This window comes from Ixodes scapularis, unplaced genomic scaffold (genome assembly GCF_016920785.2).
Source record: "Ixodes scapularis isolate PalLabHiFi unplaced genomic scaffold, ASM1692078v2 PGA_scaffold11__112_contigs__length_91849675, whole genome shotgun sequence".
Taxonomy (NCBI): Eukaryota; Metazoa; Arthropoda; class Arachnida; order Ixodida; family Ixodidae; genus Ixodes; species Ixodes scapularis.
The window spans coordinates 24,524,073-24,549,775 of NW_024609837.1; the positions used below are offsets into that span (position 1 = coordinate 24,524,073).

Sequence of the window (25,703 nt, forward strand, 5' to 3'; positions counted from 1 at the left end):
TTTAAGTATATATATGTAAGCACAAAGCAGCTGAAGCACTTCCCTGGAACAAGTGGGCTACAGTTCCACTTCCAAAAGTCCCTAAACTTATTACTTCATTACTTTTGGACATCTAGATATATTCACACTTTGATTAAAGTAACCCACGTGATATTTCATCCTAAAAGAAAAACAGCTATTTCAGCCTAATATAAATATTTGTTCGTAATAACAACCCTTCCCCCCTGCTAACGGATCTTTAGACTTTTGCAAGGTGGGTATGTCATGTTCGAGCCACAAAAAGAGGAGGACCAAAATACACCTCGGCGCATTTCAAAGTTGTGTGAATTGTCCCGATGCCCACGACTCGCTACACAACTATAAGTCGCACAAACTGTTCTGTTCCCCCAACTATACATTCTCGTTTCTCCAAACTGACACACTCTCAACATTTCAGGATTCGCAAAAATCGGACGGATTAAGTGGAACGTACACTCTGCTGTCTGGCATTGATCGGGTTCCGTTGGGGCAGGACCCAAGGCACGAGTGTCCATGCAGGAAGTAGTTCTCCTTGCAGGCCGAGCAGAATGAGGAATTGTCGCTGCACCGCGAGCAGCTCCGGTCGCACTCCACGCACTGCCGCAGCACGGGGTCTGCGCAAGGATACTGTCTGCTAAGCCCGCGTCTCCTTCTTACGCCACAAGAGTAGCCCATTTGTCTCTCTATTATGTACTCCGCTATTGAAGGCGGGAGTACAGCTGCGGTATGCAGTCCTTCGTGACTCTGTCAAAGACAAAGAGTTCCATGATTTCTCAAATTTATATCGCAATATTTCGCCGCAGAAACGTTTGCGATTCTAAATTGTGCATTCTAGTATAGTCGGCGACAGGTTAAGGAGCCAGCAGATACTCTGCCTCGAGTGCAAACTTTCTGCCTTTGATATCACTTCGTCACACATGCACACAGCTAAAGCCCGGTGGAATTTAGCAGCATGGTGCAGGTGGAGCACTTAGAGGGCTCTAAGCCTGTTACCAACCATAAAAATGTAAAATCTTAGACTACATTTAATAAATAGGCATAGGATTAAAGTTACATCGATCGAATAAGTATTGTGTAAGTGGCACATTTTTCTAGTAGGTATTGTACTGTGTTACATTAATTGAACAAGTATGAAACTGTATCAGATTAACTGAACAAGTATTTACATTGCGGAGCATCAAGAAATTACTTTTTTTCTGGTGTTTAATCTTCAATTAATTATATGCAGGTGCAGCGAGCAAAAAAATTCAGTATAAATATAACCGTTACAACAGTCGAAGCACGAAAATATTCTCAACCTATCACTTCTCAGGCCACGCCAAAAGCAATTGGCACAAAAACAAACACAGTACCCCAAATCAACTCGATATATTCGAGGACCAGGCCCAGCTGGAAGATGCCCAGACCACTCATACCCCGGCTGGAAATCTACCCAACCAGTTGGTCCCACAACTGATCCCAGTTGGCACGACTCCACATCGGGAACGGCTACAACCAGTTGACCCCACAAAATTTCCCAGCTGGTCCCTCAGCTGGTCCTAGTTGAACCCCAATTAGTCCCCATTGAATCCCAGTTGGGGACAGTTGATCCCCAATAAGGACCAGTGATTCAAAGTTGGGACCAGTGACTCCCAGTTGGGACCCGTGATTCCCAGTTGGGACTCCAACCTGTCCCAGTTAGACACATCTCACTTCGGACAACAGGCATGCAAGCAGCACGTATGCAATGAGCACACAACCCAACATTTGCGAGCACGCACCGGCATAGCTTCCTTCAGGACACTCTCTCCAGCAGGCATTGTCCACGAGATACCGGCCCGCCCTACACGCCAGGCAGTTGTCCTCCGACGGACCGTAGCAGCTCTCGCAGTCCGGATGGCACGCCTCGCACGCCAGGCTGCCCCGGCTCCCGAACTGCCCCGCCGGACACGAGTCGACGCACTCGCCGCTCTCCGCGGACTGGTATTTGGCGTCGGCGGCGCAGGGGTTCCGCGAGGGCCGGTTCTTGACCGCGGCGTGTGCCGAGCTGGCACTGGTGTCGCGCACGATGTACGAGTTGTGCGGCCGCGGGCGTAGCTTCACCGGGTCCGAGTCCGTGCCGTAGAAGATGAGGTACCACTCCTTCAGCTTTCCCGGGAACGGGGACCGGCGGATTCCCTCGCTTCCCAAGATCAGGCGCCAGGTGCCGGCTGCCGGCTCGCCCCAGAAGTGGACCGACATGAACGGCCAGTTGTTGAAGGCGTCCTCCTGCAATGCAAGGGCATTCACGGTCTATTTAATGGCGCCGTGAACGATGTGTAGGTTCTAATTTTACGATATTAACTGCAATTTAGGTAGCGCTGTCCAATACACAATTCCCGATACGTGGATTCCGAAGCCCGGTTACCGAATCTGATTTCAATTACGCAATTTTTGCTCCAATTTAGCGGAGTTAGGAGCAGACAGTTTTTGTTTCGTTTTTTCTTGAGCAGTCTTTGATTTTATTGCGATCTGGCCATGTCCAAAGAGTGTCCATAGTCTGTCATGGTCATCATGGCTGGGTTTATGGGTAGGACACCTCTGGTGGTACCACACCTTTATCTCTGCTCCCCACATGGTGAATTCGTGAAACAAATAAAGAAAAAAAGACGCAAGCGTAACAACATCTAATGGCTGGTGCTCGGCAACCGAGGATCCTTCGGCGGACATTTGGGTTCACATTCGTGGCCAATTAGTACGTCAACAGAAATTTCCCAACTCCAACGATGTCCAGAGCACAACAAATACTCTGAGCATTGCCGACCCAGGTGCGCAGCTTTAATATTGGAGGCACGAACCGCTAAAAGAGCACCCAACAGTTTGTTCTAACCATAGGTAGAGGTTTAAGCCACTCAATTCTTTCGCACGTTTTCTGCACGACGCATAGTGCATGGAGCCAAAAGCGAACACATGTCTTAAACATATTACAAACAACAGAGATTGTGCCCAACAAATCGAGAAAAATGTTTCATGGTCCCTTTAAATGGCAACAGCCCTCTGCAGTCAAGCTATCTCGTTACTATATATCTGTACATTTTTAATCCCAGTGATTGAAACTGAAACAATACTTCAAGAAAGAAAAAAAGCCCAGCAGAGGAATGCAGAAAAGTACCAAAAAGAAAGTCTTAATTTTTTCAGCAGCATTTAATATGTTTGTATGTCTCGCAACGTGAAACTTTTCTACACTTAAGAGGGGTCATGAAACAATTTTCCAACTTTTTCCTGTTTAGCTTTCCTCCTCAACTAATAAATCGCGCATTGTACCAGACAGTTCAGGAAGACGGAAAGGGGAGGTCCCCTCTTGCTCGAACTCTCGTTTGTGTACCCGGACACAGCCATTCTCCCCCTAGAAGATTAACCCGTCGCTCCAAATTCAAACAAAAGTTGCTTTCCACACCTCGTTCACCCCGAGGCTGACAGTGCTGTGGAAGCTACGTGCTTGTTGGGCCAGCCACACTTTTGCCAGATGATGATGCTCTCTCGCGCATACCCACGCGCAGAGAATGAGGTCAAGTGATGAAATGGAGGCGGCTGATTGGTCCGGCAAGCGCGTAGCTTCTACCGCAATGTCAGCTTAGGGGTGAAGGGAATTAATCAGGTCCGGTGTCGTGTGACGTGCGTTTGGACCCGGTGAGTCACTTTGGGGACCGCGGATGTATCACAGTGAAAAGGCAGAGAGATTACGAAGGGAACGAGGTAGGAAATAGACCGCTGTGTTTTCAATTTTTCGTATCGAAAGTCAGGCTTTTGACTTTTGACTTTTTTTTCTTTTGGCCCACTGAACGATAAGCTACTAGTCAAATCCCAATCTAAATTGATTTATCCCAGCCCAAAATTTGTTTCATGGGCCCTTTATTATATGGCGCATCCTCAGTCAGGAATTGAAGTAAGATACCTATTGCAGGTGTTTGATTATAGCATATCATAGAAATGAATGATGGGCATCACACATAGAGATCTAAATTTCTTGTTAATTCTAAACAGCCTGGAAAAAAAAAACATATTTTAGGCATTTTAAAGAAAAGCGAGGCCAGTATCGTTGAGCACATTTATTTTCTCAACACCATCTAATCAAGGTGAGCTGTGCCCTCCTCAGCAAGCACTGCCTCAACATTTTGTGAACATGCTTTACAGGATAGCAGATGCTTCACGAGGTGTGCGGAATTACTAAAGTCACGCAATACTATGCAGTAGCATCAAACTGCTTCCTTTTTGCCAGTGGTCAACAATTCACAACAGAACATAAAGATGTTCCGAGACATTCAACTGCAGGCAAACCATTTTGCGCAAGTCCCCAGAAGATAGCACCCTTTGAAAAAAAAAGAGGTGATTGATGGTCGGGTGCCAGTCTCATTGAGTCACCTTGTTACTTTATTCTCAAAAGCTGCCTACAAAAGTGGCAGAACACGAAGAAAAAAAATTGTGCCTGGAAATTTTGAAGGCTTGATTCCGGACCTAGCCCACTAAAGAAAGACGCTAAGTGACTTTATTCTGAGCTTTTGGGGGCACTTAAGTCTCTAGTCACGCACCTTGACATCGTAGGAACGCGGCAGCAGCACATGTGAGGCGGTGCCACTGGGAGACACCAGGGTGATGCGCAGACTGCCTCTGGGGAGGAACTGAAGAGAGACCACCACCTGCACGTGCTCGATGTAGCGGACGGAGTCCCTCTGGCCCCAGCAGCCACTCGTGTTCATTGTCACCTCCAGGCTCTCCCCGGGACGATTAGGAATCACCCTGAGCAGAGGGAAACTCGCGCTCAATGTCACGACGCAAAGAAAGGTGAAATTGGCAGACGTCGGGAGATAGAATACACTTCCTTTGAGAAAGTATCCAAACACAGCTCTTTAGTCGGAACTGAATTCTAGTGCAAAGCTCGCGCAATGAGCCACGACAGTTTATGCCTCGTAGCTTCGAAATCGCTTCGGAAAGTTTTTAACATGTTCGTGCCAAATGAACATTTTTCGGGACCCCAGGTCGACGACAGTGAAAAGATAACTCCAGTAAAAAAGAATGTGTGCCATAGCTTCAATAAAAGTTGCGCGCGAGTCGACGTAAATTTAGAAATCACGCCTCATGCCAAAAATGCATACAATTCAAGCATAAGATTGTGAACTGCAGAAACTGGCTGTTGCAACTGATCAAAAAAGTGGATGGTGCATAGTTTAAAGAAATATATAAAAAGGTGCCTTTTTTGCCCACACTGTGTAAAGAAGTGAAAGCATAGCTGTAGCACAATCGCGGCATGCGAGCAAAACGGCGTCGTCGCATACCTGAGGACGGTATGTGACGACACAATTTTGCCCACATTGCATTGCCCACATCGCACAAACTTGCTAAAGCTGTTGCTTTCACTTCTTCACAGATCGATGGGAAAACTTGTGCCGATGGAAGCGAAGGCGCAGGTTTCCCAGTGTTGTTGAGCGGTGAAGGGGGTAACGTCAATGTTCAGCGATCAGCGGAGAGGAAGAGGCATGCAGAGAAACGAAAAGCTCTTCGTCGCTTTGCATACGCAAGGCGACAAGTTTTGGCAGAAAACATTTTTTAGGTTTCGAGTTGTACTCGAGAGGGAGAGATGTTATACAGTCCAAGCTCGTTATAACATACCTTGATTTTGACCAAGGTTTCGGTCTGTTGTAAGAGGAGTATGTTGTATGCAGATATGAAGTTGAGTCAATGGCATGTAGAGAAAAACCATCCGAACTTCACAAATCTGTATGTTATATCCAAATGTCTGTTGTAACCAGGTCTGTTGTAATGAGCATAGACTGTAGTGAAATCGAATGCGGTGGAAGTCACTAAAACTTTTCAACATTACGCGTATCCACAGTGATTGTGTATAACACGACTAATGTTTGAAAACACCTCATTTGAAGTTACTGTTAGCAGACGACGCTTCCTTGTCGTTCCGCTGCTGTCCGCGAGGCTCTCCTCTCTTCCCTCAGCGCGACCAATGGGAACACCCTACTTTTCTTTCCTTGTGCCACGAGGGGAGAGAAAAAGGGTTTTTCCATCTTCGCTGTGACGACAGACAACAAACGCCGACACCGATATCCCTGCAAAATGTTATCAGTAAAAAAAGATCCACCCACCACTCGGTGGTGTCACTGTTGGTGCGACAGACGTGCTGCGGTGGGGCTGTTGTCCACTGCTCCGCCAAGACGACCATGGCGTCTGCATCCATGAGTCCGTATCCAAACTTGTGGCTCACTGAAAAACATTTCACAAGTCATTTCTACCATTACAGAGCATCTGGCACGTCCAAAGAGCCAAGGATGAATCTCGACCACCTGGGCATCTTCTGACGTGCAACCGAAATCCTTCGCTGCAACACACCCCAGTCATAATGCAGGCAGCTCGACCGGTATTCAAACCCACTAAGTCAGGGTCCATAGGCCAGTGCTCGGAGATGCTAGCCACGGTCTATGAAATGCCTCGAAGATACCGAGGCATTATTTAAACCAGAATGTTTCACTTCGTAAGCAAGCACCAATAGGTTGCCCACTATGTTCCTACAGACATCCATCAAAACGTCCAAGGGAAACTTGAGAAGTTCTATGAATTATCACAAAACCACGCAACACCGTTAACTCAAAAACCACATTCCGACTTCTATTCTAGTTTGACTCTTTACTACCTATGTTGATGCCATACAGGTGCACATTCATCCGCAGCAGAGTGAGAAAAATAGAGGGTACCAACGATTCTTCATGAGCTATCTATTTAATGCCCAGTGCACGAAAAGGTGCACTGGCACACTGGCAAGCCAATGTGACAGGCTTTCATATTTTAAGGTAGGAAAGCAATTTAAGCAAATTTGGTGCAAAATTATAAAAATGACAAGCTCAGCTGACTCTGTTGCTGTAAATCCACACAAACTAGTGCAGCTGATACTTCCTCCTTCCACATGCTTACGTGACTGGCTTTCGCAATGTCCGATTCAATAATCAAATTCGACCATATAATGCTGGATTAATTCCCAGTTAGAATCTAACCTCAACCACAAGGCCCCTGACAAAATGTAAGCAGGAGAGTGATTCCTCCCACAATGAAAATACCTACTTATATTTCTCACCTCAACTCTCAACCTGCATAATTTAACATGTTGAAAGCTTTTAACGATGAAAGGCTAGAAACTCGGAAGCTCCTCCTTCAGAATGTCCTCGCAGCCTTCCACCAGGCTATGGCTGTGACTGAGACAAACTGTTATCGAAGGCAGAAAGCGTGCTGGAGGCAGTGCACCCACCGAATCCTTATCACATCGTTGACCATGTTGAAATCTCTACACCATACCGCACCCTTATGACATTCGTTACCGAGACGCTCGGTCGACCACCCATTTTGAAACGAAGCATTGAAGACATGTTCTCTTTTTACCTTTACGTCCCACGCCGGTGGTGGCCCAGCCCTCCTCTCCCAAGAGTGGCTCGGGACGGGACGTCATCACAACCAGGTGCTGCATGTCTCTCCAGGTCAGCTTAGGACTGCACCGCAGTGAGACCACGAAAACGAAAAGGTTACAATCACTCTGCATCCGACGGTTACACATTTTGCATTCCTCTGAATCTATATTGACCCGCATTTATCCGAACCTCTAAACTGTCACGCATTTAATCACCTGCACAGACAAATGATAAGAAAGGTCTTTCACTACCCAGATCAGTTTATCGTTGCCACTTGTACTACGCCGGACCAATGTTCGATGAATGGATATTTAGCGAATGTTAAGTGAAGGGTTACCAGACTAAAATGAGCAGTTTATTGTCTGTTGCAGGTTAAGAAAAGCAGCACAGCCCTCAAAACTTTCCACCTAAGCACAGCAGAGGAGGCAAGCACCAATCACAGCGAGCAGCAAGCTTTGTGGCTTGCCCCGCTATTCTTAACCCGCAACAGACTAAAAGAGTCATCAAGACGACTTGGAGCTGTCAATGCTAAAATAACGTCACTCACTTAGCTTCCAGTGCCAGGGCGCAGATGCCGGCAGCCAGTGGGGCAGAGGCAGATGTCCCAGTGTGAGCTTGGGTGCAGAGAGAGTCACTGTTGCGCTTGTGACGAAAGGAGAGGTCCATGTCCACGGTGACCTGGAAACCACAGTACATCTTTGATTGCTGCCAAAATAAAGAAAATGAGCGAAACGCCCTGCACCAAGAGTATCTGGCACAATAAGAAAGTTCCCAGTAACAATTGCATTTAAGCAGGCACTTAATCGAGCCAAGTGGTTTGAGTGTCCCGCTTATATGCTTTGTTGTGAGCCAAGCCTCCTGTAATGCTTTTTTCAAGTTTACTTACTCTGAGACCCTTGTGCCATCTTGCAAAGTCGGTGGGAGCACTTCTCTAAACCGCTTGCCGTTACGATACTCGGCATTATCCCAAGATTAAGCAACAGATCTAGAATCATTATTGCGAGTGTAACTCGTAAGCCTACAGAAAGCATTAAAAAAAGTTTTGCTCGCAACAAAGTATTGCAAGATGGCCACGTTAGTACTACAGTCTAAGCTCCTTATAACAGACCTTGATTTTGACTAAGATTTCGGTCTGTTGTAAGAGGAGTATGTTGTATGCAGATATGAAGTTGAGTCAATGGTGCATAGAGGGAAACCAACCAAACTTCACAAATCGGTATGTTATATCCAAATGTCTGTTGTAACCAGGTCTGTTATAATGAGCGTAGACTGTACAAAAAATATATAAAGAAAGTACTAGTAATAAGGGAGTACCTTAGTTGTACCAGATACATGTCTTCTGCACCCATGCAGCCTACCAAAACCAGCCCTGTATCATGCCAGTGACAATTCTATTTCCTTATGAATTTATAGAATGTGTGTAGTTAGTGCACATCCCAAGTGACGACATCTGTAGCACTGATGGACATACTAAATGGTAAAACTCCGCCGAGTTCTTCGGTTGTCTGTGCAGTGTGTAAAGGGCTATGAATAACAAAGTACATCCAAAATGTAGCTGTGTTTATCCGAGGTAAATACAAAAACCACCTGACAAGCAAGTGTTTACAAAACCTGGCAGCTGCTGATGACATGGCGAATCTCCACAAACTGAAATGCTTTAGGGTATGAAGAGGTCCGCGAAACATTTAGTTTTACTGTCTGGTACAAAACTTTGTTAAGAAATGCGCAAAATTCAGCTTTGAATTTCTATCAGAGTAGCTTTTTCTCAAAACCCATAAACTGAAACTCTGGTTCTGATAACCAGCTGCTTGGTGCATGGTGAACACAGTTTAAGAAACACACTAAAACACAGTGGCACAATCTACCAACTACTGATAGAAAAAAACAACTGCCGAAATAGCCCCCCCCCCCCCCCCTCCCCAAAAGAAAAAGCCAAACAGCGGAAAAGATGACACATGAAAATGTGCCCCTCTGGTAGATGTTTCGCTTGAAGAACACAGAAGTTATCTGCACCTCACTACACACTTTTACATAATTTTAATAAGACCTCTATTTAAAATATCTAGAACTAAGATGGCTGCATAAATAAAATATAGTATACTCTTAGACTACGAGAACATCTTGTTGCAATTTTCTGTGTCCTCAAGTGCTATACTATTCTTATCTTGTTATAGGCAGAACTTCTGCTGAGTGGGAGAACTCTGCATGGCTCCATTTAGAGATTTCATATGCCTCATTAAAATCATCAACTAAAAAATAGTAGGATATATATAACTTGATGAAAAACAGTGCACAAAGAAAGGACAGGAAAACAGAAGAGAAGAGCATAGATTACAGAAGTGCTGACTCGCTTCTGATAATTATGAGAGGAAGAGGAAAACAATGTTCATACATAAGAAAGAAAAGGAGGAAGTGCAATACATTCACACCATGTTCTATGTGTCTCTCCTGCTGTCCTGTCCTTTGTGCGTTGTTTTTCATCATAATGTCTCAATACCAAACTGTCCCAACTCACCACATCGCTCCAAGATATAACTTCCTCTGCATCAGTACTCTCCGCTAACAAAAAGCCACAAACAACAAAAAAGTGAAAGCCGTTTACCACTCCCTGTAACGCCGAATCGGAGCGCAACTCTTGAGGAGGAGGAGGGAAGGGTACTGAGGGCCACGGTTTCTCGGGGGTCACGTGACAGGAAGGAAATTTCCCCGCTAGATTTAGCGGGGAAATTTTCTCCGCTAGATTTAGCGGGGAAATTTTTCCGCTAGATTTAGCGGGGAAATTTTTCCGCTAGATTTAGCGGGAAATTTTTCCGCTAGATCTAGCGGGGAAGTTTTTAGCTAGATATAGCGGGGAAATTTTTCCGCTACATTTAGCGGGGAAATTTTTCCGCTAGATTTAGCGGGGAAATTTTTCCGCCAGATTTAGCGGGGAAGTTATTCCGCTAGATTTAGTGGGGAAATTTTTCTGCTAGATTTAGCGGGGAAATTCCGCTGGATTTAACGGGGAAATTTTTCCGCTAGATTTAGCGGGGAAATTTTTCCGCTAGATTTAGCGGGGAAATTTTTCCGCTAGATTTAGCGGGGAAATTTTTTCCGCTAGATTTAGCGGGGAAATTATTCCGCTAGATTTAGCGGGGAAATTTTTCCGCTAGATTTAGCGGGGATTTTTTTCCGCTAGATTTAGCGGGGAAATTTTCCGCTAGATTTAGCGGGGAAAATTTTCCGCTAGATTTAGCGGGGAAAATATTCCGCTAAATTTAGCGGGGAAATTTTTCCGCTAGATTTAGCGGGGAAATTTTTCCGCTAGATTTAGCAGGGAAATTTTTCCGCTAGATTTAGCGGGGAAATTTTTCCGCTAGACGAAGCGGAGAAATTTTTCCGCTAGATTTAGCGGGGAAATTTTTCCGCTAGATTTAGTGGGGAAATTTTTCCGCTAAATTTAGCGGGGAAATTTTTCCGCTAGATTTAGCGGGGAAATTTTTCCGCTAGATTGGGGAAATTTTTCCGCTAAATTTAGCGGGGAAATTTTTCCGCTAGATTTAGCGGGGAAATTTACCCATAATGCACCGCGCGGTTACGCCGACGGCGACGCCGACGCCGCTCAAGCCAGAAACGGGCGCCTAAGAGCTGCGCTCTAAAAAAGAATGTGTTGGCTCCTTCGATTAGACAAATATAGAAGTTCCTATTGGTCCAAGAGGCATTCTTGCGGAACCAGTAGTACAATTTTTTATCGGTCCAGCAGCTATTTCTGCTGGGTCAATAGAAATCTCAAAGTACAATGCCTAAAGACAGGGATAGAAGGAAATAACTTCTAACAGCAGATGCCCTATCCTGTTAGCATCTAGGGCGTGTACACTAACGCTTTGATCCCCCCTAGGACGGTCTGCAAAAATTGGTTTCCCAATGTACCGCGCTTGGATCTGCTACTGAGGTGCCCGAAGGTGGTGCATTCATTAATTGAGATTATGAACACATGAAACCTCCAAAGTCAAAAGAAAGAAGAAAAAAAAGATTTTGTCTATAGAAAAGTTATTACCAAGCCATTTTTTCGAAAAATTGTTGAAAAAATGAAAGCCGTTTACAACTCCCTGTAATGCCGAATTAGAGCACAGCTCTTGAGGAGGAGGAGGGGAAGGTGCAGAAGGGGGGGCTATGGCCCTCCTCCTCTCTTGCTCGCCCCCATTTAGGAAAACATTTTCCGCTAAATTTAGCAGAAAAAATTTCCCGCTAAATTTAGCGGGGAATTCTTTCTGCTAAATTTAGCGGGAAAAATAAATTAGCTTAGATAAGGATGAGTGGAAGCTTTGTGCAGTAGTGAAAGGATTGGAGAAACTATTTGATATTCAATACTCAAATACCTGGCCGAACCACTATTTGCTTCGAATTCACTCCGCACTCAAAATCCACTATTTGCACATGCCTAAAAAAACTATGAGAAAAGTGTAAAAAAAATTATGCAAGCTTGATTATGCTGACAAAGAATGGTAAGCAGAGAATGTGTGATAGGCCTTCCATGGAAGAAGAGGAGGGCTTCCGAATGTCACCACCTACCGAAGATTCACTCCCATTTCTGGCATGCACCGAAAGACGGCGCAGCACAACAAGAAAGGCCGCGAAGCGCGCGATCGTGCTTACGAGTTTGCTCTTGCGTGCTCAGACCACCAAGCCTAGATAGCTCGGTCGGCAAAACACTTGGCTCATAATCTCAAGGCAGCGAGCTCAAATCCTGCAGGGGAGTGACATCTTTTTATATGGTTTCCTATTGACATGACGCTCTTCGGTCTCGGTTTTTCATCGCAGCTGCCGTTACAGAAGTCCATAACACTCGGTCGAAAAAAACACATCCAGCGTTAAAAGCACACGGGAGAGAGCACTGACCACGTTGGCGTCCTTGCCCGGGGAGCCGCTGCTGTAGGTGGTGGCGAGAGTGGAGGAGCACATCTCCAGGTACCAGGGCTTGGAGCCGTGCTGGGTGGCGCTGCTGATGGACAGCGTGTAGATCGAGTTGGTGTAGCCATCACAGTTGCAGTTGTCATTGAAGCGGCCCCCGTTGCCCGACGCCCAGACAAAGATCGAGCCCAGACCGTGGCGACCCTGCGTCCGCGCTCTGTGTCAGTTAGTCCGCTCCTCCGAGCCGTGGTCGCGCTTACGAAAGACGGCCTGCAGACGTCGTCGGAGGCACGTTTTCTCCTCGTACCTGACGGTCCTACCACATTGGTCGTTATGCACATATGCATTTGAAGCATGCACGTGTGCAAAGCAAACATGCTTCGAACATGCTTGAGACACGTCTGCAGATCGTTCCGTCATTCTGTCTGCAACGAACACCGTGTCTTTCGTACGATGTACAAGGAGCGTGACTGACTTTGGGGAGGCCTCCAACATACTCTGAGGAAAATGTGTTGTTTGGTGTTTTTTGTGTGTGAAGTTCAAGAAAAATGGCACCAAAAGTCGAATTCAGGAGTTTTTACGTCTAGCCGAGATTTCAGCTTGCCTCCCGGCGATCCGTGGGTCAGCGCTTTGCCCCTTGGAGTCGCTAAAATATTGCGTCGAGACAGACCTAATTGGTTCCTCACAAAAAAGGTTGAGTATTTACAGTGAAAAATGGGGCTCTCCCGAAACGAGTGGATCAGCATGAAAAAGTCTGACGTCAAAGACGCTGGATGTCGCGTGGGTTTGTTTCATTCCTTGCAACTATATAGGCAACTGAGGTTTCTTGAAATTCATATATTTGTAGTATTCTAATAGATTCCATTACTTTTGGTTATTGAAGATGGATCTCCGACGGGGTACTTCCCAAATAATGCAGGTTCTGCATTGTCGTTACGCGTGACTGAGAAAAAAATGAGAGACGTTTACAATCCCCTGTAACACCGAATTAGAGCACAGCTCTTGAGGAGGAGGAGCGAAGGATACTAAGGGGAGAGGGTGGAAAGTCCTCCACGGGTGTGGATAGACGTGTGCATAATGCAAGTTGCAGAAAATGCACATCTTTGGTGAGAGCATTGCATGTAAATTTGGCGGAAATTTAGCAGGGCAATTTTGTCCCCTAACTTTAGCGGGGAATTTTTTCCACTGGATTTAGTGGGGAAAGTTTTTCCGCTAAATTTAGCATCCTCGTTATCATCATCGTTATCGTCATCATCAGCGTCATCGTCAGCGTCATCGTCACTGATGACGTCACGTGTGACGTCATCGTCATCACGCAATTACGCCGACTGCGACGGCGATGCCGCTCAAGCCGGAAACGGGCGCCTAAGAGCTGTTTTCTAAAAGAAAGAGAGGAGACAGCATCAAGAAGCCGGCTGTCAACTGCCAATTTTCAAGGCCAAAAAAAAAAAAAAGGATTTCAGAGTCAGAATTATTTTTCGTTGATAGCCACTTAGACCCCTGCAGATGCATTTCTTTAAAAGGGCGGTGCAAGAATATTCAGTAGGAATGTTTTTCCCTTTACACGCTTACTGGCACTGGTGGCACCCAAGTATACTCGCATGCAATGCCAGTGACCAAAAAACCTCTTTGTTCCGGCACAATTTCAAGAATAAAAGCGAGCATATTCATTCCATCTCTCCTTCGCAAAACTTGATGACGTAGTTTGGAGGTCACCGTGTTGGCATAATTCCCCAGTGACAATACAGATTGGACCCAAGCATCAAGTGAGCACTCGATTTGGGCTCGCGATAATCAATAGGTCGACAAGCATTAGGGTAGTGACACATATATCCAGTTGCTGCAGTGATGACGACAGCCAACCCTAACGACGTCTGGAACTCTGCTCGTGTTCTGTACTTTACCAACCGTAGCGCATGGCTACAATAAACATTGGTAGCATACAATCGGCTCCAAATCACGTGGTCGCTTGTTCTGGCCGCGAGCCGAGGGGAAAACACTGCTTGCTTCACTTTAATTTTTTTTTTTTTTACAGCGGAGCTGTTAAGGGCTAGTTTTCCCAGGATCGTGTTCCCCGCAAAGAAATAAAGACACCGAACTCTGGACACCTACCGCCATCTATGAGTGACGGCGGTAAGCCACATATCTGGTGGCCACCGTCGCTCATAGATGGCGGCAGCCTTTCCACTATAACTTGCCGACTTGCAGCCGACCATTGCACTTTCCATTGTACAGCTCCGCTGCTCTTCCTTCTTCACCAGAGTGGAATGGCTGAAAGTTCTTTTTAGACTACCATTGCACGAGGAGAAAAACTACCGCCTGTTTTATTGTTTTAATTGTCGGGAATTCATTTCAGGTGGCATTTAGGCAAAGTACAAACACTTTTATACTGCTCCTTCAAAAACCTAGCCATGTACAAATACTTCATCAGAGGCCAGTAAAGGAAGCTGAAAATTCTGCTTCCTAGGAGGCTCGACATGTTGTCCAAATCTGATCTAGGGGATTGTGCATGTGCAGCATGAGCCAATATCTTACCTTGGCAATGCCCTGGAAAAACGCCTGTTTGGCCAGCTTTCCAGGGCCATCCACAGTCTTCCCGTCATCTTCTGGGCCCCAAGAGGCGCTGTAGATGTCGATGTGGTGCGGGTTCAGGCTGAGGGCACGGGCCTCCACTTCATCCGTCACCGTGCCGTCCAGCATCCGTACCCCTGAAGAAGGACCGTAAATCGTAGCACAAATATACGGGTCACCTAAGAGTCCAGCCCCAAGAACAAATAAGGTAGACAGATCTGCTTGATCAGGACTTGAGCACAGTGGCACAAACAAAGAAAATTGACAGAAGCTTGCTTAAGGGGGGATACTAAACAAAAAAGTGAATGTTTGAACTACTTTTCTGATTTTAATGACAATTACAAGGCTTTTTTCTGTTGATGTTGAGAACATTTCTGCTAAATTTTCTAGACCCGGGTGGAGTACAAAAAAATTACAAATGTTCAAAGATGAAAGTGGGCGTGTCTGCGTAGAAAAACTATCGTTCTGAAATTACTCATAAATTTGTCGTTTTCATGGGTTATATTGCGTTAGGACAGTTCAGAGCAGATAGCCATGGAGCTATATTTCTATATTATACCATCTTTCATGATAAAAAAAAAAGCCCCATAAACACAAATACTGTTTTCTAGATTTCAATCCTCTGTCCAAAATTTTAGTTCTTGAACATAAAAAATGACAAAATACAAGCTCATAGCTATCTTCCCCTTAAGATTTCACCCCTGAATAACTCATAAAAATGAATCCGAGTTACATAAAACATAGTTTTCCTAAGGTGAACTTTATGCCAAAAAGTGGAATGGAGAAAAATGTGTTCAAAGCGTTCAAACCACTACCTTTTCTTTAGCATTGGTGGACAGAAAATAATTTATAAAAAATTAACTATGCAGTGTAAACTAATAAAACTCTCTAAACGTACTCTCTAGATATTGGTGGATGCAAATATGATGGTTTTTCAAAATCAACTTTTTTTTAAGAAAATGTTTTTGCTAGGTAGTGTCCCCCCTTAAAGCAACTCCCCTCGAGTTGTTCCTGCATCGAGGATTGTGAAGGCTCACCTCCAATGCTGGCGTTGTAGGCCACTCCGACACCGCAGTACTCGTTGAGAGCGGTGGCAGCCACTTCTCCTGCACATCGTGTCCCGTGCCTGCCCATGCGACCAGACAGAAAAAAAATTGCATCAGCCACTGAAGCAATCGCCTTCACTAGCGTGCTTTTTATAAAAATATATCACTGCATGTTTTCTTAGGTGCCTGCACAAATGGCTTGGCTAAACATGAATCCTGTTGTTTTCATACTGGCCCAGTATCTTAAGGCCCGTTCACACTCTTGCGACCGAGCACGACTGAGAGAGACGAGATCTCTTAAAACTTCTTAAATGTTTTCAGAATGACGGAACACACTGGCATTGCAGCGCCATCTATGCGGTGACCGTGGAACTGCATTTCACAAGAGCGAAGGTTTTGCGGGATTTCCGAGGTCAAATGTGCGTAATACCCACAGAAAGGCTCGTTTATAACATTGACAAAAGTTTTTCGAGCCAGAAAGAAAGGATAATGCGCGAGAAATAAAAAAAATATGCCGGACCGCCGAGTTTACACTGCTTCCCAATAGATGGCGCCAGTGTGTTCTCCGGTTTAAGAAGTTCTAAGGAACCCAGGTTTAAGAGGTCGCAAAAGTGTGAACGGGCCTTTAGTTATAAGTTCTATACCAATGCAGTATTCAGGCGATGGGCTTGATGGACATTGTATCCCAGCAATAGTAGCATTGACATCAGTAAAGGGTACCCCCCCCTCCCCTAGCTCCCTTTTACTGATGCTGGTGGTACTACCTATGTTTGATTGCCCAGCCTCCCCTCCCCCCCAAGACATTTTAGAAATTTTGTGTGAACAATACGGGAAGGAGGGGGGAAGGGGGAGGGGGGGGGGGGGCGGGGTTGAAAAGGAAAATTTTGCTCACCTGCCAGCTCCCAACTCCCGAATAATTTTGATGCCCGCATAGTACTTCATATGCAGTTGATATCTCGGTCATTAATGTGATTCTAACTTTGCTCTGCAGGTTATTGATTCAACACCAATCTGGTGTCTTAGTTATGGGTTCAATACCACACCAATATCTTGAACAGTACCTAAAATTAAGGATTAATACTAGCAATTATATTTTCAATTCTGTGTACTCTAACCTAACCAAACAGGCTTGTGTAAACCATTAACATTTAGAGTTCCAACATCTTTTTATGTGATGGCAACATGACAACCCCCCCACCCCCCCCCCCCCTTCCTTACCAGTAACTTCCTCCTGCTCCCTTTCCTGCTATGTCTTCCTTCATGACACTTAGGGTTTGTAGACGTGTACAGTCTCCAACAATTCGGAAGACCCATTAGACGAGTCAGTTTCAGGTGGCTGTGCTGGATTCCCTTGGGCAAATCCCACATTGCTTGAGGTGAGGAACTACCTGGAGGAACTTTTGTTCCCTTCTCCCCCTAACAGTCAACTGACCTCCAGCCAAAGCGCGCATAGCACCGTCACATAAGCTGCCTCAGCTCTGGGAGACTGCAGTATAGATGTAAGCGCAGTGAAGAGTAGGTTGCCTTCTCACTGAGGCACCCCGATGAAGTACATACTTGTTGTCGTTGTTGTCTTGGGGCATGGGATCGTCATCATTATCATTGATGTCAGTGCTGGCAAAGGCGTCCTTGTCAAAAAAAAGAGAAGAAACATTTCTAAGAATTTGTATGCTAATTCAGTTTATGCCCTTGAGGTTAACCTCACGCGGGCATTTGAGTATGATAGTTTATAATTTTCCCACTTTTAAACTCGGCTTTCGACAGTGCAGCACACAAGCAGAACAACTTTTCATGCATTTCTCTGGTAATATGTGCATGTCACAGCCACACTTGCATGCCTAAAATCTCGAGCTACCTACAACTTGCGAGATCAGGGCTGCATGCAACTTCCTACATTAAACTTTCAAGATCAACTAATCATGTGTGTGCTTGCCCTTTCTTGTTCTTTTTTTTTAAAGTTTGCTTCAAAGCAATTTGCAAACTGTCTTCACAAACGGCCACCGCAGAGTTAGACTACAGTCCCACACTCCGCCACTCACATAGTTCTGGAGGAGGTCGGGATGGTTTGTTTGAATGCCGTCGTCGAGGATGGTGACCACCACCCCTTTCCCGGTGTACCCCCTCTCCCAGGCAGGTGCCACGTTCATGTCGTGGCCTCCAAGTGCCCCTCCATTCTGTAGACAAAGAAGAACAATGCTCGCATTCGTACACAAAAACAAAACTAGAATCCTCACTCCAACGTCAGCATGCCCAGCTGTGCCCTTGTCTCAATCTCGTCGTTGATCATGTCTATAAATAAGAAGCTCGACTGACGTCTTTCTTCAACGATGGACCGCACAAATGACGCATATCGGTGTTTTGTCAACGAAAGAGCAGCAGAGCATTTTTTTTTCCAGAGCTTCCCTGGCAATATTGTGATGCAGGCCTTTTCTCTACGTGTAATAAATAAGGCAGAGTACAAGCAAGGCGAGACTGGAGATTGTGTATTAGTAGTAGCAGTTGACTCATTAACTGATTTTTACCTGCTGCCATTTGACTAAAGCTCTCTCGCATCACTTGAAAACTATTGTGAATGTTTCATGCGGGGAAGAATGTTGTAATCATTGACTTCTAATTTTACCTAAATATTTTACTCTTTCCTTACCGCACCTATTCAAATCTATAAATTTGATTGATGGAATTCAACCCCCATTTCAGAGTTTTTTTTCAGACATGTGGCACCATCTAGGGTGTTACAAAGGAACTCCACTTCGAGTTTCACTTTTGGATTTTCCACCAAGGGGCAATTTTTCACGCGACTTTAAAGTTCCAGGATCCCAAGCGACTGAACCAAGCGTGGCGTCGTCGTCACGCTCTCCAGGGCCGTACCCAGAAAAAAATTTCGGGGGGGGGGGGTTTTCGGGGACAACGGCGGCCATTTGGAAAGTGTTTATTGTCTTATTTTCGCCTATGAATCATGTGCATCGGTGGCATATAATGGAGAGTTACAGCAAACCGGAGGACCGGTCCCGGTTTGGTACCCGGTAGCCGACCAGCGCCACTGCGCGTGCCCTGAGGTGGAGATTAAAATTGGCTGGATGACAGTGCACCGACCAGGGCCATACCCAGAAAAAAATTTCGGGGGGGGGGGGGGGGGTCGGAACCCCCTAACCCCCCCCCCTGGTTACGGCCCTGGCTCTGACACTCCTCGAAAACATCATCTGACTCGCGATTCTGGGGCATATGCACTCAATTTTGTCAGATGAGTCGAGCGTGACGTTCATTCATTGGATTTTAGTTTCGATAGCGGCAGTGGGTGGAATAAGCCTGGACCATCCACAGGTGCCAGTCGGTATGTTTCGCATAGTACACCGAGCACATTGTTTGCCTCCGTGAGCTCCTGTGGAGATACTGGGCATGATTTCATGTTATCAGCAGCAAAATGAGTGGAGTTTTCTTTGAAAAGGCGGCCTTTCCCGATCTCAGCATAACGCTATGAAGTAGCACGAAACGCTTCAACCGGGGCTTCGGGGAATGGTAGTAATCACGGGGGCTAACCCCTTTTTCCGCAGAACAAGAAGTTTTACACGGGAGTTTTTCAAACTTGCAAGATTTGTTTCTAAAAAAGTAAAATACAAAATGTATATTTTTAATTCTTTTTTAAGGCAAAAGCCTTATTTGTTTTATAACACGAAAAGCCATTGGCGTTGTCCCCGAAAAATGGTCATAAAGCTTTGTCATCAAGCATGCGCCTCAGAAATAAAACACAAAGAAAAGCAGAGCAGCGCAGATGCTTCATGGTAGCCGACAGGGTGCTCAAGGTCAAAGCAGACACGCCTCAGAACTAAAACACAAAGAAAAGCACAGCAACGCAAATGCTTTGTCACGAAAGCCGTCGTGAGGCCGGCGGGGTTCATTGCACCTGCGTAGTGAGGGAGCGTGATGTCACCGCCGGAGCACCATGCGTGAAACGAAGATGTGGCATGCTGCTTGTAAGAATACGCTCCATGTAGGAATGCTTTAGCATTCCTACACATAAGCAGTTTTAAGGGGGGACACTACCCAGAAAAAACAATTTCAGCAAAAAATGTTGATTTTGAAAAATGCCACCTTTACATCCACCAACATCTAGAGAGTATTCCCAGAAAGTTTTATTAGTTTACACTAGATAGTTAATTTTTTATAATTATTTTCGGTCCACTGATGCTAAAGAAAAGTAGAGGTTGGAGCACATTGAACGTGTTTTTCTCAGTTCAGCTTTTTGGCAAAGAATTGCACCTTAATAAAACTATTGTTTCAGTATGAAACTACCGAGAGACTTAATATTTGCGGCTTATATGCTGAAATTTTATGGAGCCGGTTACTATGAACTTAGATTTTGCATTTTCATGTTCCTTTATTACAAAAAATATAATTTTCAAAACTTGGTAAACCTGAAAAAAAAAAAAAAAAAAAAAAAACATTTTTCATAAATTGTTTTTTGTTTGAGAAATGCGTAATGTTTGAAATTTATTTTCATAGTAACTGGCAACTGGTATTCCAGTATGCATTCCACCAGAAACATATGTGATTATCAACACCATTTCTCAATGACAGATTCATCGAGCAGATTCTAAGCAAAGCTATGCTTTACTTCGTTCTGGGGGTACAGTACCATATAAAATGGGTTCAGAGCGCTGACACTTTGCATGGCCTCCTTCTATATGCCTACAAACGCTACCTGCAAATATCACGTCGATTGAGTGAACAGTTCGAAAGTTGACATTCCCAGGTAGTGTCCCTTCGGCGAGTCTTTACTTTTAATTGCTTGCAAGGCACATTGAATTAAAATAAAAGCTTATGTGTTGGTTACACAAACTATGACATGACCTTTCCTTTTTTCTTGTGCTATGTAATAAATATCTTGTTTGTCATCTACATTGTTGAAAAGGAAATTTCTTTAGTTACATTTTGATATGCTTTGGTACACATAGTAGCGTATATTTTGGGCTAAACAATTTTTTTACTGAGACTTCTTCATAACTGCGATCTTCCTTTGATAAGGAACGACTTAACTAACATGAGCTGGTTCATTTCCGAGGATAATTAAAATAAAAGAAAACAAGTCGCGAGCTCTTGCAGCCTCACCATGATGAGAGGTTAGAAATCTAAAACAAAACAATAGCTCCGATGCTACTAAGTTAATCAGCTATACCCATGACCACAGCCATTCTTCTAGCCATGTGTATACTGTTTTAGGAAGCACTACTCTATACGAAGCTCTATTCTTTAACCGAAAAATCTAGCTAATTTTCAAAATCTGGAGAATCCAAGACACATTTAATAATAATATTATAATAATAATTTAATCCATTAAGCCTATCAATTTAGCCAATACATAATTTATTCTTTTTATTCCAGTACAGGCATGTTGTGTGAATGCGTATAAATTAAGAAACAGAGTACCACCTACCAGATACCATTGCTTCTGGTACAAGGGGTCAGAGAAGATGCGGTAGGACCGATGAAACTGTTCCTGGTATCGGACGTCATCCAGGTTGAAGTCTCGTTTCACCCGTCGCTTCACCACCTGTTGCTCGCACCACCGTACCTGCACGACAAGCAGTTGCCCAACTCAAAACTGGGGCCATCAGAAGACCTAAATCTTTGCAAAAAGACACAAAGCAAGAGAAGACAATACTCCCACCCCAGTGTCCCATTTTTTACTGTATCCTTTTCATGGGGCCTTAACCACCTATGACTGAACAGCTAATCTAAAGGTCTCTTTTGTTAGCGAACTTGTATTTCTTTAAGTGCTCCTTTTCTGCTTCTTACGTAACTTCGCTATACCTGCAGAAACTTTCTCTAGTGTCATGTGCAAGAAGAGTGTTTATAGATTTATGTGACAAACTGACAAAGGGCAGATGTTATGCTCTAGTTTAGCGCTGAAGATTAATTTGGACAACCAAGAGATTTTTCAGGGTAAACCAAAATCTCAGTTACTTGTTGCATGCATTAACTGAGCAGTTTGTGAAAATAAGAGTCTACAAAAATAAATATTTGGTTCTCTATCCTAATAACTGACACATCTGACACCCTATGCATAGACAAATTATTAAATAAAAAACAGCTGTTACTCGCTATAAAACAACAACAAAAAAATGCACAAACACAAATGTTACAGGTATGGTGTCTGTGACTCTTCATAAAGGTGAGAAGACTACAAAATAGAGTCAGTATGGACACCAGTTAGTATTGCTAATTTATTCATTGCAAAAAAAAATATATTTCCACTAGGAAAGTTTTGGCCAATGACTCTAATAGCAAAACCAGAAAGAGGGTACCAAAGGTTAATACTCATCCCAGCACGCTGACCCTAGATACCGTGCATTTATGAAATTCCTCAATGAGTCATTAATATTCTCTACACAAAATTCCGGTTTCAAGATCTTTTTCCTACAACAGCGCTATACAGCCTTCTGGAAACTACTTAATTTCCTGTAGCATATTCCATTGCACAATAAAGAAATTCCAGAGAACAGAGTAACGCTCCCTGTGGATACGCAAAAGGTGACGACAATCGTTCCGCTTCGCTCGCAACACAATATATTCTTACACTATTGCCACGGGAAAGATTAGCTGCAATCAAAAACTGGTTTTAGCTCCTCTAGAAAAGCAACATGCAGCTGTTACATCTTGTTTTCTGAATCCTTCATATTCGTTTGCAATAAAACCAAGATAGCATATCATACTTTATATTATATTTACAACAGAGAGATCTTTTTAGGCAACCAACCGTACGAAAGATTTTAGTACAGATTATTACTTCTCAATGATTAGCATCTTTTTCTATTCAATGGCGCCTCAATTTCATTCATTTTTACTCTTTGTTTAGTCTTAGGCTGAATAAGGAAGCAAGTCGTCGCATGAATGATGCAACAAGCAATTAAGCGTTTGCTTTTGCATATGTCCATTCTCCTTTTTGTTTTCTTTTTCAAGGAGAAAAGAAGCTTGCTTGTCTTTCAAGAAGGCACTAATTTCTTCTTATAGTTTGTTTTCTTTTTCAAGGAGGAAAGAAGCTTGCTTGTCTTTCAACTGCTCACCAAGGAAATGGCTGGAATGTCGGAGTTTGCAAAGTGTTCTATGCCCCATTATCCATTTCCGGGCTATGGGGTATTTACGGATCACAATCATTAGCCGTCGTTCTCTCTCTGTCTCTGTGCCATACGGGCATCATTAAGAAAAACAGCGATCAGAGGTCAGACAAACTGCTGTAATAATTAGGGAAAACAAAAGCAAGTAAAACATATTTTTAACACTTAAGAACAAAAATGTAATCACAAAGTGATAAAGAAGTTCCCAGTTATACATGTGAAAGTTACAGACGATGAGTAACTAAAAGCGAGGGCACCTTAGCCTTAACACAGCCTGAACACATTGTTTCACTTATTCAAGCAAGGCAAGAATACTGTAAAAGGGTAGATAATTGGGCTAATTGGTAATTAAACATTTAAACGGTATTAGCGCACACGTGGAGAGAAGAGAGAAGATACAGGATTTTGTTTTAGTTGTTTATTTTCCTAGCTCATAAACGGTGAGAAGTTTAAAGGCACGTTCACACTCTTGCGACCTCTTGAAGCTGGGTTACTTGAAACCTCTTACGAGAGGACACACTTGGCGGTCCGGAATATTTCTATTTCTCTTGCACATTATCCTTTCTCTCTTGGCTCGAAAAACTTTTGTCAACATTATAAATGAGCCTTTCTTATAGGTATTACGCACATTTGACCTTCGCTTATAGGTATTACGCACATTTGACCTTCGCACAAAACCTTCGCTTTTGTGAAATGCAGTTCCAGGGTCACTGCATAGATGGTGCCAGTGTGCCAGTGTGTTCTCTCGTCCTAAGAAATTTAAAGACATTTTAATAAGTTTCGGTTTCTTTCGGTCGTACTCGGTTGCAAGAGTGTGAACGGGCCTTCAGTAATGATGCACAGAGCCAAAAGGAGAACACGCAAGAAATCTATGGCACGTGCAACACCTAATATCTATTATGGAAGAACAGGAAATAGATAACAGTTAAATATCAGCCAATGAATGCCTAAACGATTGAATACTTCAGTTAAAAATGTCAATGCTGGTTGTAATGAACGTGTTATAAAAATGTTGGATGCGGTTCATGGGACTGGAAAGGATGATTTTTTTAACTAAAAAAGTGGGATTTACCCTCAAAAGCACTCGCGGTACATATATATTAATAGCTGATGCCACGAATAAATGCCATGAAGGCATTTAAACATAAACATTTGATTGTGCTCAAGTTTTCTCGAGCTTAGTGTAGTACAACCAGAGCGTCGTAAAAGCCTGTTATACTCATAGTAAACACTGTGGCCAATGTAGCGATCATAAATAATATGAAAGAAACGTCTCTGTACGTTTTTGATTCTTGCCTGGTTTGCACTACCTGAACAATTCCAAACAACAGAACTAAACTCAAGCTTGGTACGTACTAATGAAAAATACAAAATGAATACTATATAACCTGATGAAGGGAATTCACGCGTTATTCTCAAAATAACACCTAGCGTCCGATAGGCAGCATTTGTGATGTTGGAAACACGTTCATTGAATGACAATGATGAATCAATATATACTCCTGCATCTCTTGTGCATCCCACCCTACGCAGAGGTAGGTTCTCAAGATGGTAACAAAAACGTATGATTTCCAATTTCTTAGAAAAGAACATAACTACAGTTTTTTTAGGATTTAAAGTTAACAAACTACAGCAACACCAATGGTGCACAGCATTAACATCATTGAGTAGCATTTCACAGTCATAAATGGATGACACCTGCCTAAACAATTTGATGTCGTCAGCATATTGCAAGATATGTGAATGACAGACAGATGAACCCAGATCATTTATAAAAACATTAAATAAAATTGGCCCCAGTATGGACCCCTGTGGTACACCAGTAAAAGACACATAAGGTCTAGAATGACGTCCTAATATTCAAACAGTTTTTTTCTTTTCATATCAGATAGTTGAAAAAAAAAATTGCAAAGCTGGTTATTTCCTCTATATGCCCCCAATTTATGTACAAGAATTGAACGATTCACCAAGTCAAACGCCTCCGGCAGATCAAAGTATACAGCATCCACCTGCCAACGCTGATCGGCAATTGGCAAAACAAGGTCTAAAAATGACACTAGATTGGTCTCTACAGACCTGCCAGAGAAGAAACCATGTTGTGAAATGCTAATTTTACATTTAAAAAATTGTGAAACTTTCGAAAAAGCACAGAGCAAGGGTCTGTAATTCTTTACGTCATCGGTCTTGCCACCTTTGTGAACAGGCACAATGACAGAATTTTTCCAAAGCTTGGGAAAAGTAAAACTTGATAGAGACAAATTAAGATGAAAATATGAGTTAATATTGGTGTAAAAATTGAGGAACAACCTTTAACAATAAAGCTTGGGATGCTATCAAAAGCCATTGATAACTTGGGTTTTAGTCTTTTTATCGCAATCTCGATTTCAGCGTGTTGAAAAGACGTAATCGAGAGGTTATCATTATACTTATTACTATCCCCTGGCATGCATGACGCCACTTTGTTTGAAGAGTAAACAGATTCTAAATATAATCAGAAAATGCGTTTGACACAGATGCAGGTTCATTCAGCACTTTACCAGATGTATCACATAGGCTTATCGCAGAAGAGGACGAGGTCATGCGATCACTGATGTACCGCTATAAATACTTGGGGTCGTGGTTTAAGCTGCGTTCAACTGACTCTC

At 43.7% G+C, this 25,703-nt stretch overlaps 1 protein-coding gene across 1 annotated transcript in view; it reads right to left on the bottom strand.

Moving 5' to 3' along the window:
• The window catches only part of LOC8051403 (furin), a 51,394-nt gene that overhangs the window by 21,544 nt on the left and 4,147 nt on the right, over positions 1-25,703 (bottom strand). Inside the window, exons 3-14 of the mRNA XM_029989211.3 lie at positions 21,378-21,515; positions 17,986-18,120; positions 17,504-17,574; positions 15,938-16,026; positions 14,865-15,037; positions 12,318-12,533; positions 7,987-8,117; positions 7,414-7,520; positions 6,129-6,246; positions 4,566-4,773; positions 1,779-2,265; positions 473-632 (exon numbers count right to left, since the gene is read on the bottom strand). Coding sequence (XP_029845071.2) covers positions 473-632; positions 1,779-2,265; positions 4,566-4,773; positions 6,129-6,246; positions 7,414-7,520; positions 7,987-8,117; positions 12,318-12,533; positions 14,865-15,037; positions 15,938-16,026; positions 17,504-17,574; positions 17,986-18,120; positions 21,378-21,515 — 2,033 coding nt within the window. The remainder of the gene's footprint in view (positions 1-472; positions 633-1,778; positions 2,266-4,565; positions 4,774-6,128; positions 6,247-7,413; positions 7,521-7,986; positions 8,118-12,317; positions 12,534-14,864; positions 15,038-15,937; positions 16,027-17,503; positions 17,575-17,985; positions 18,121-21,377; positions 21,516-25,703) is intronic.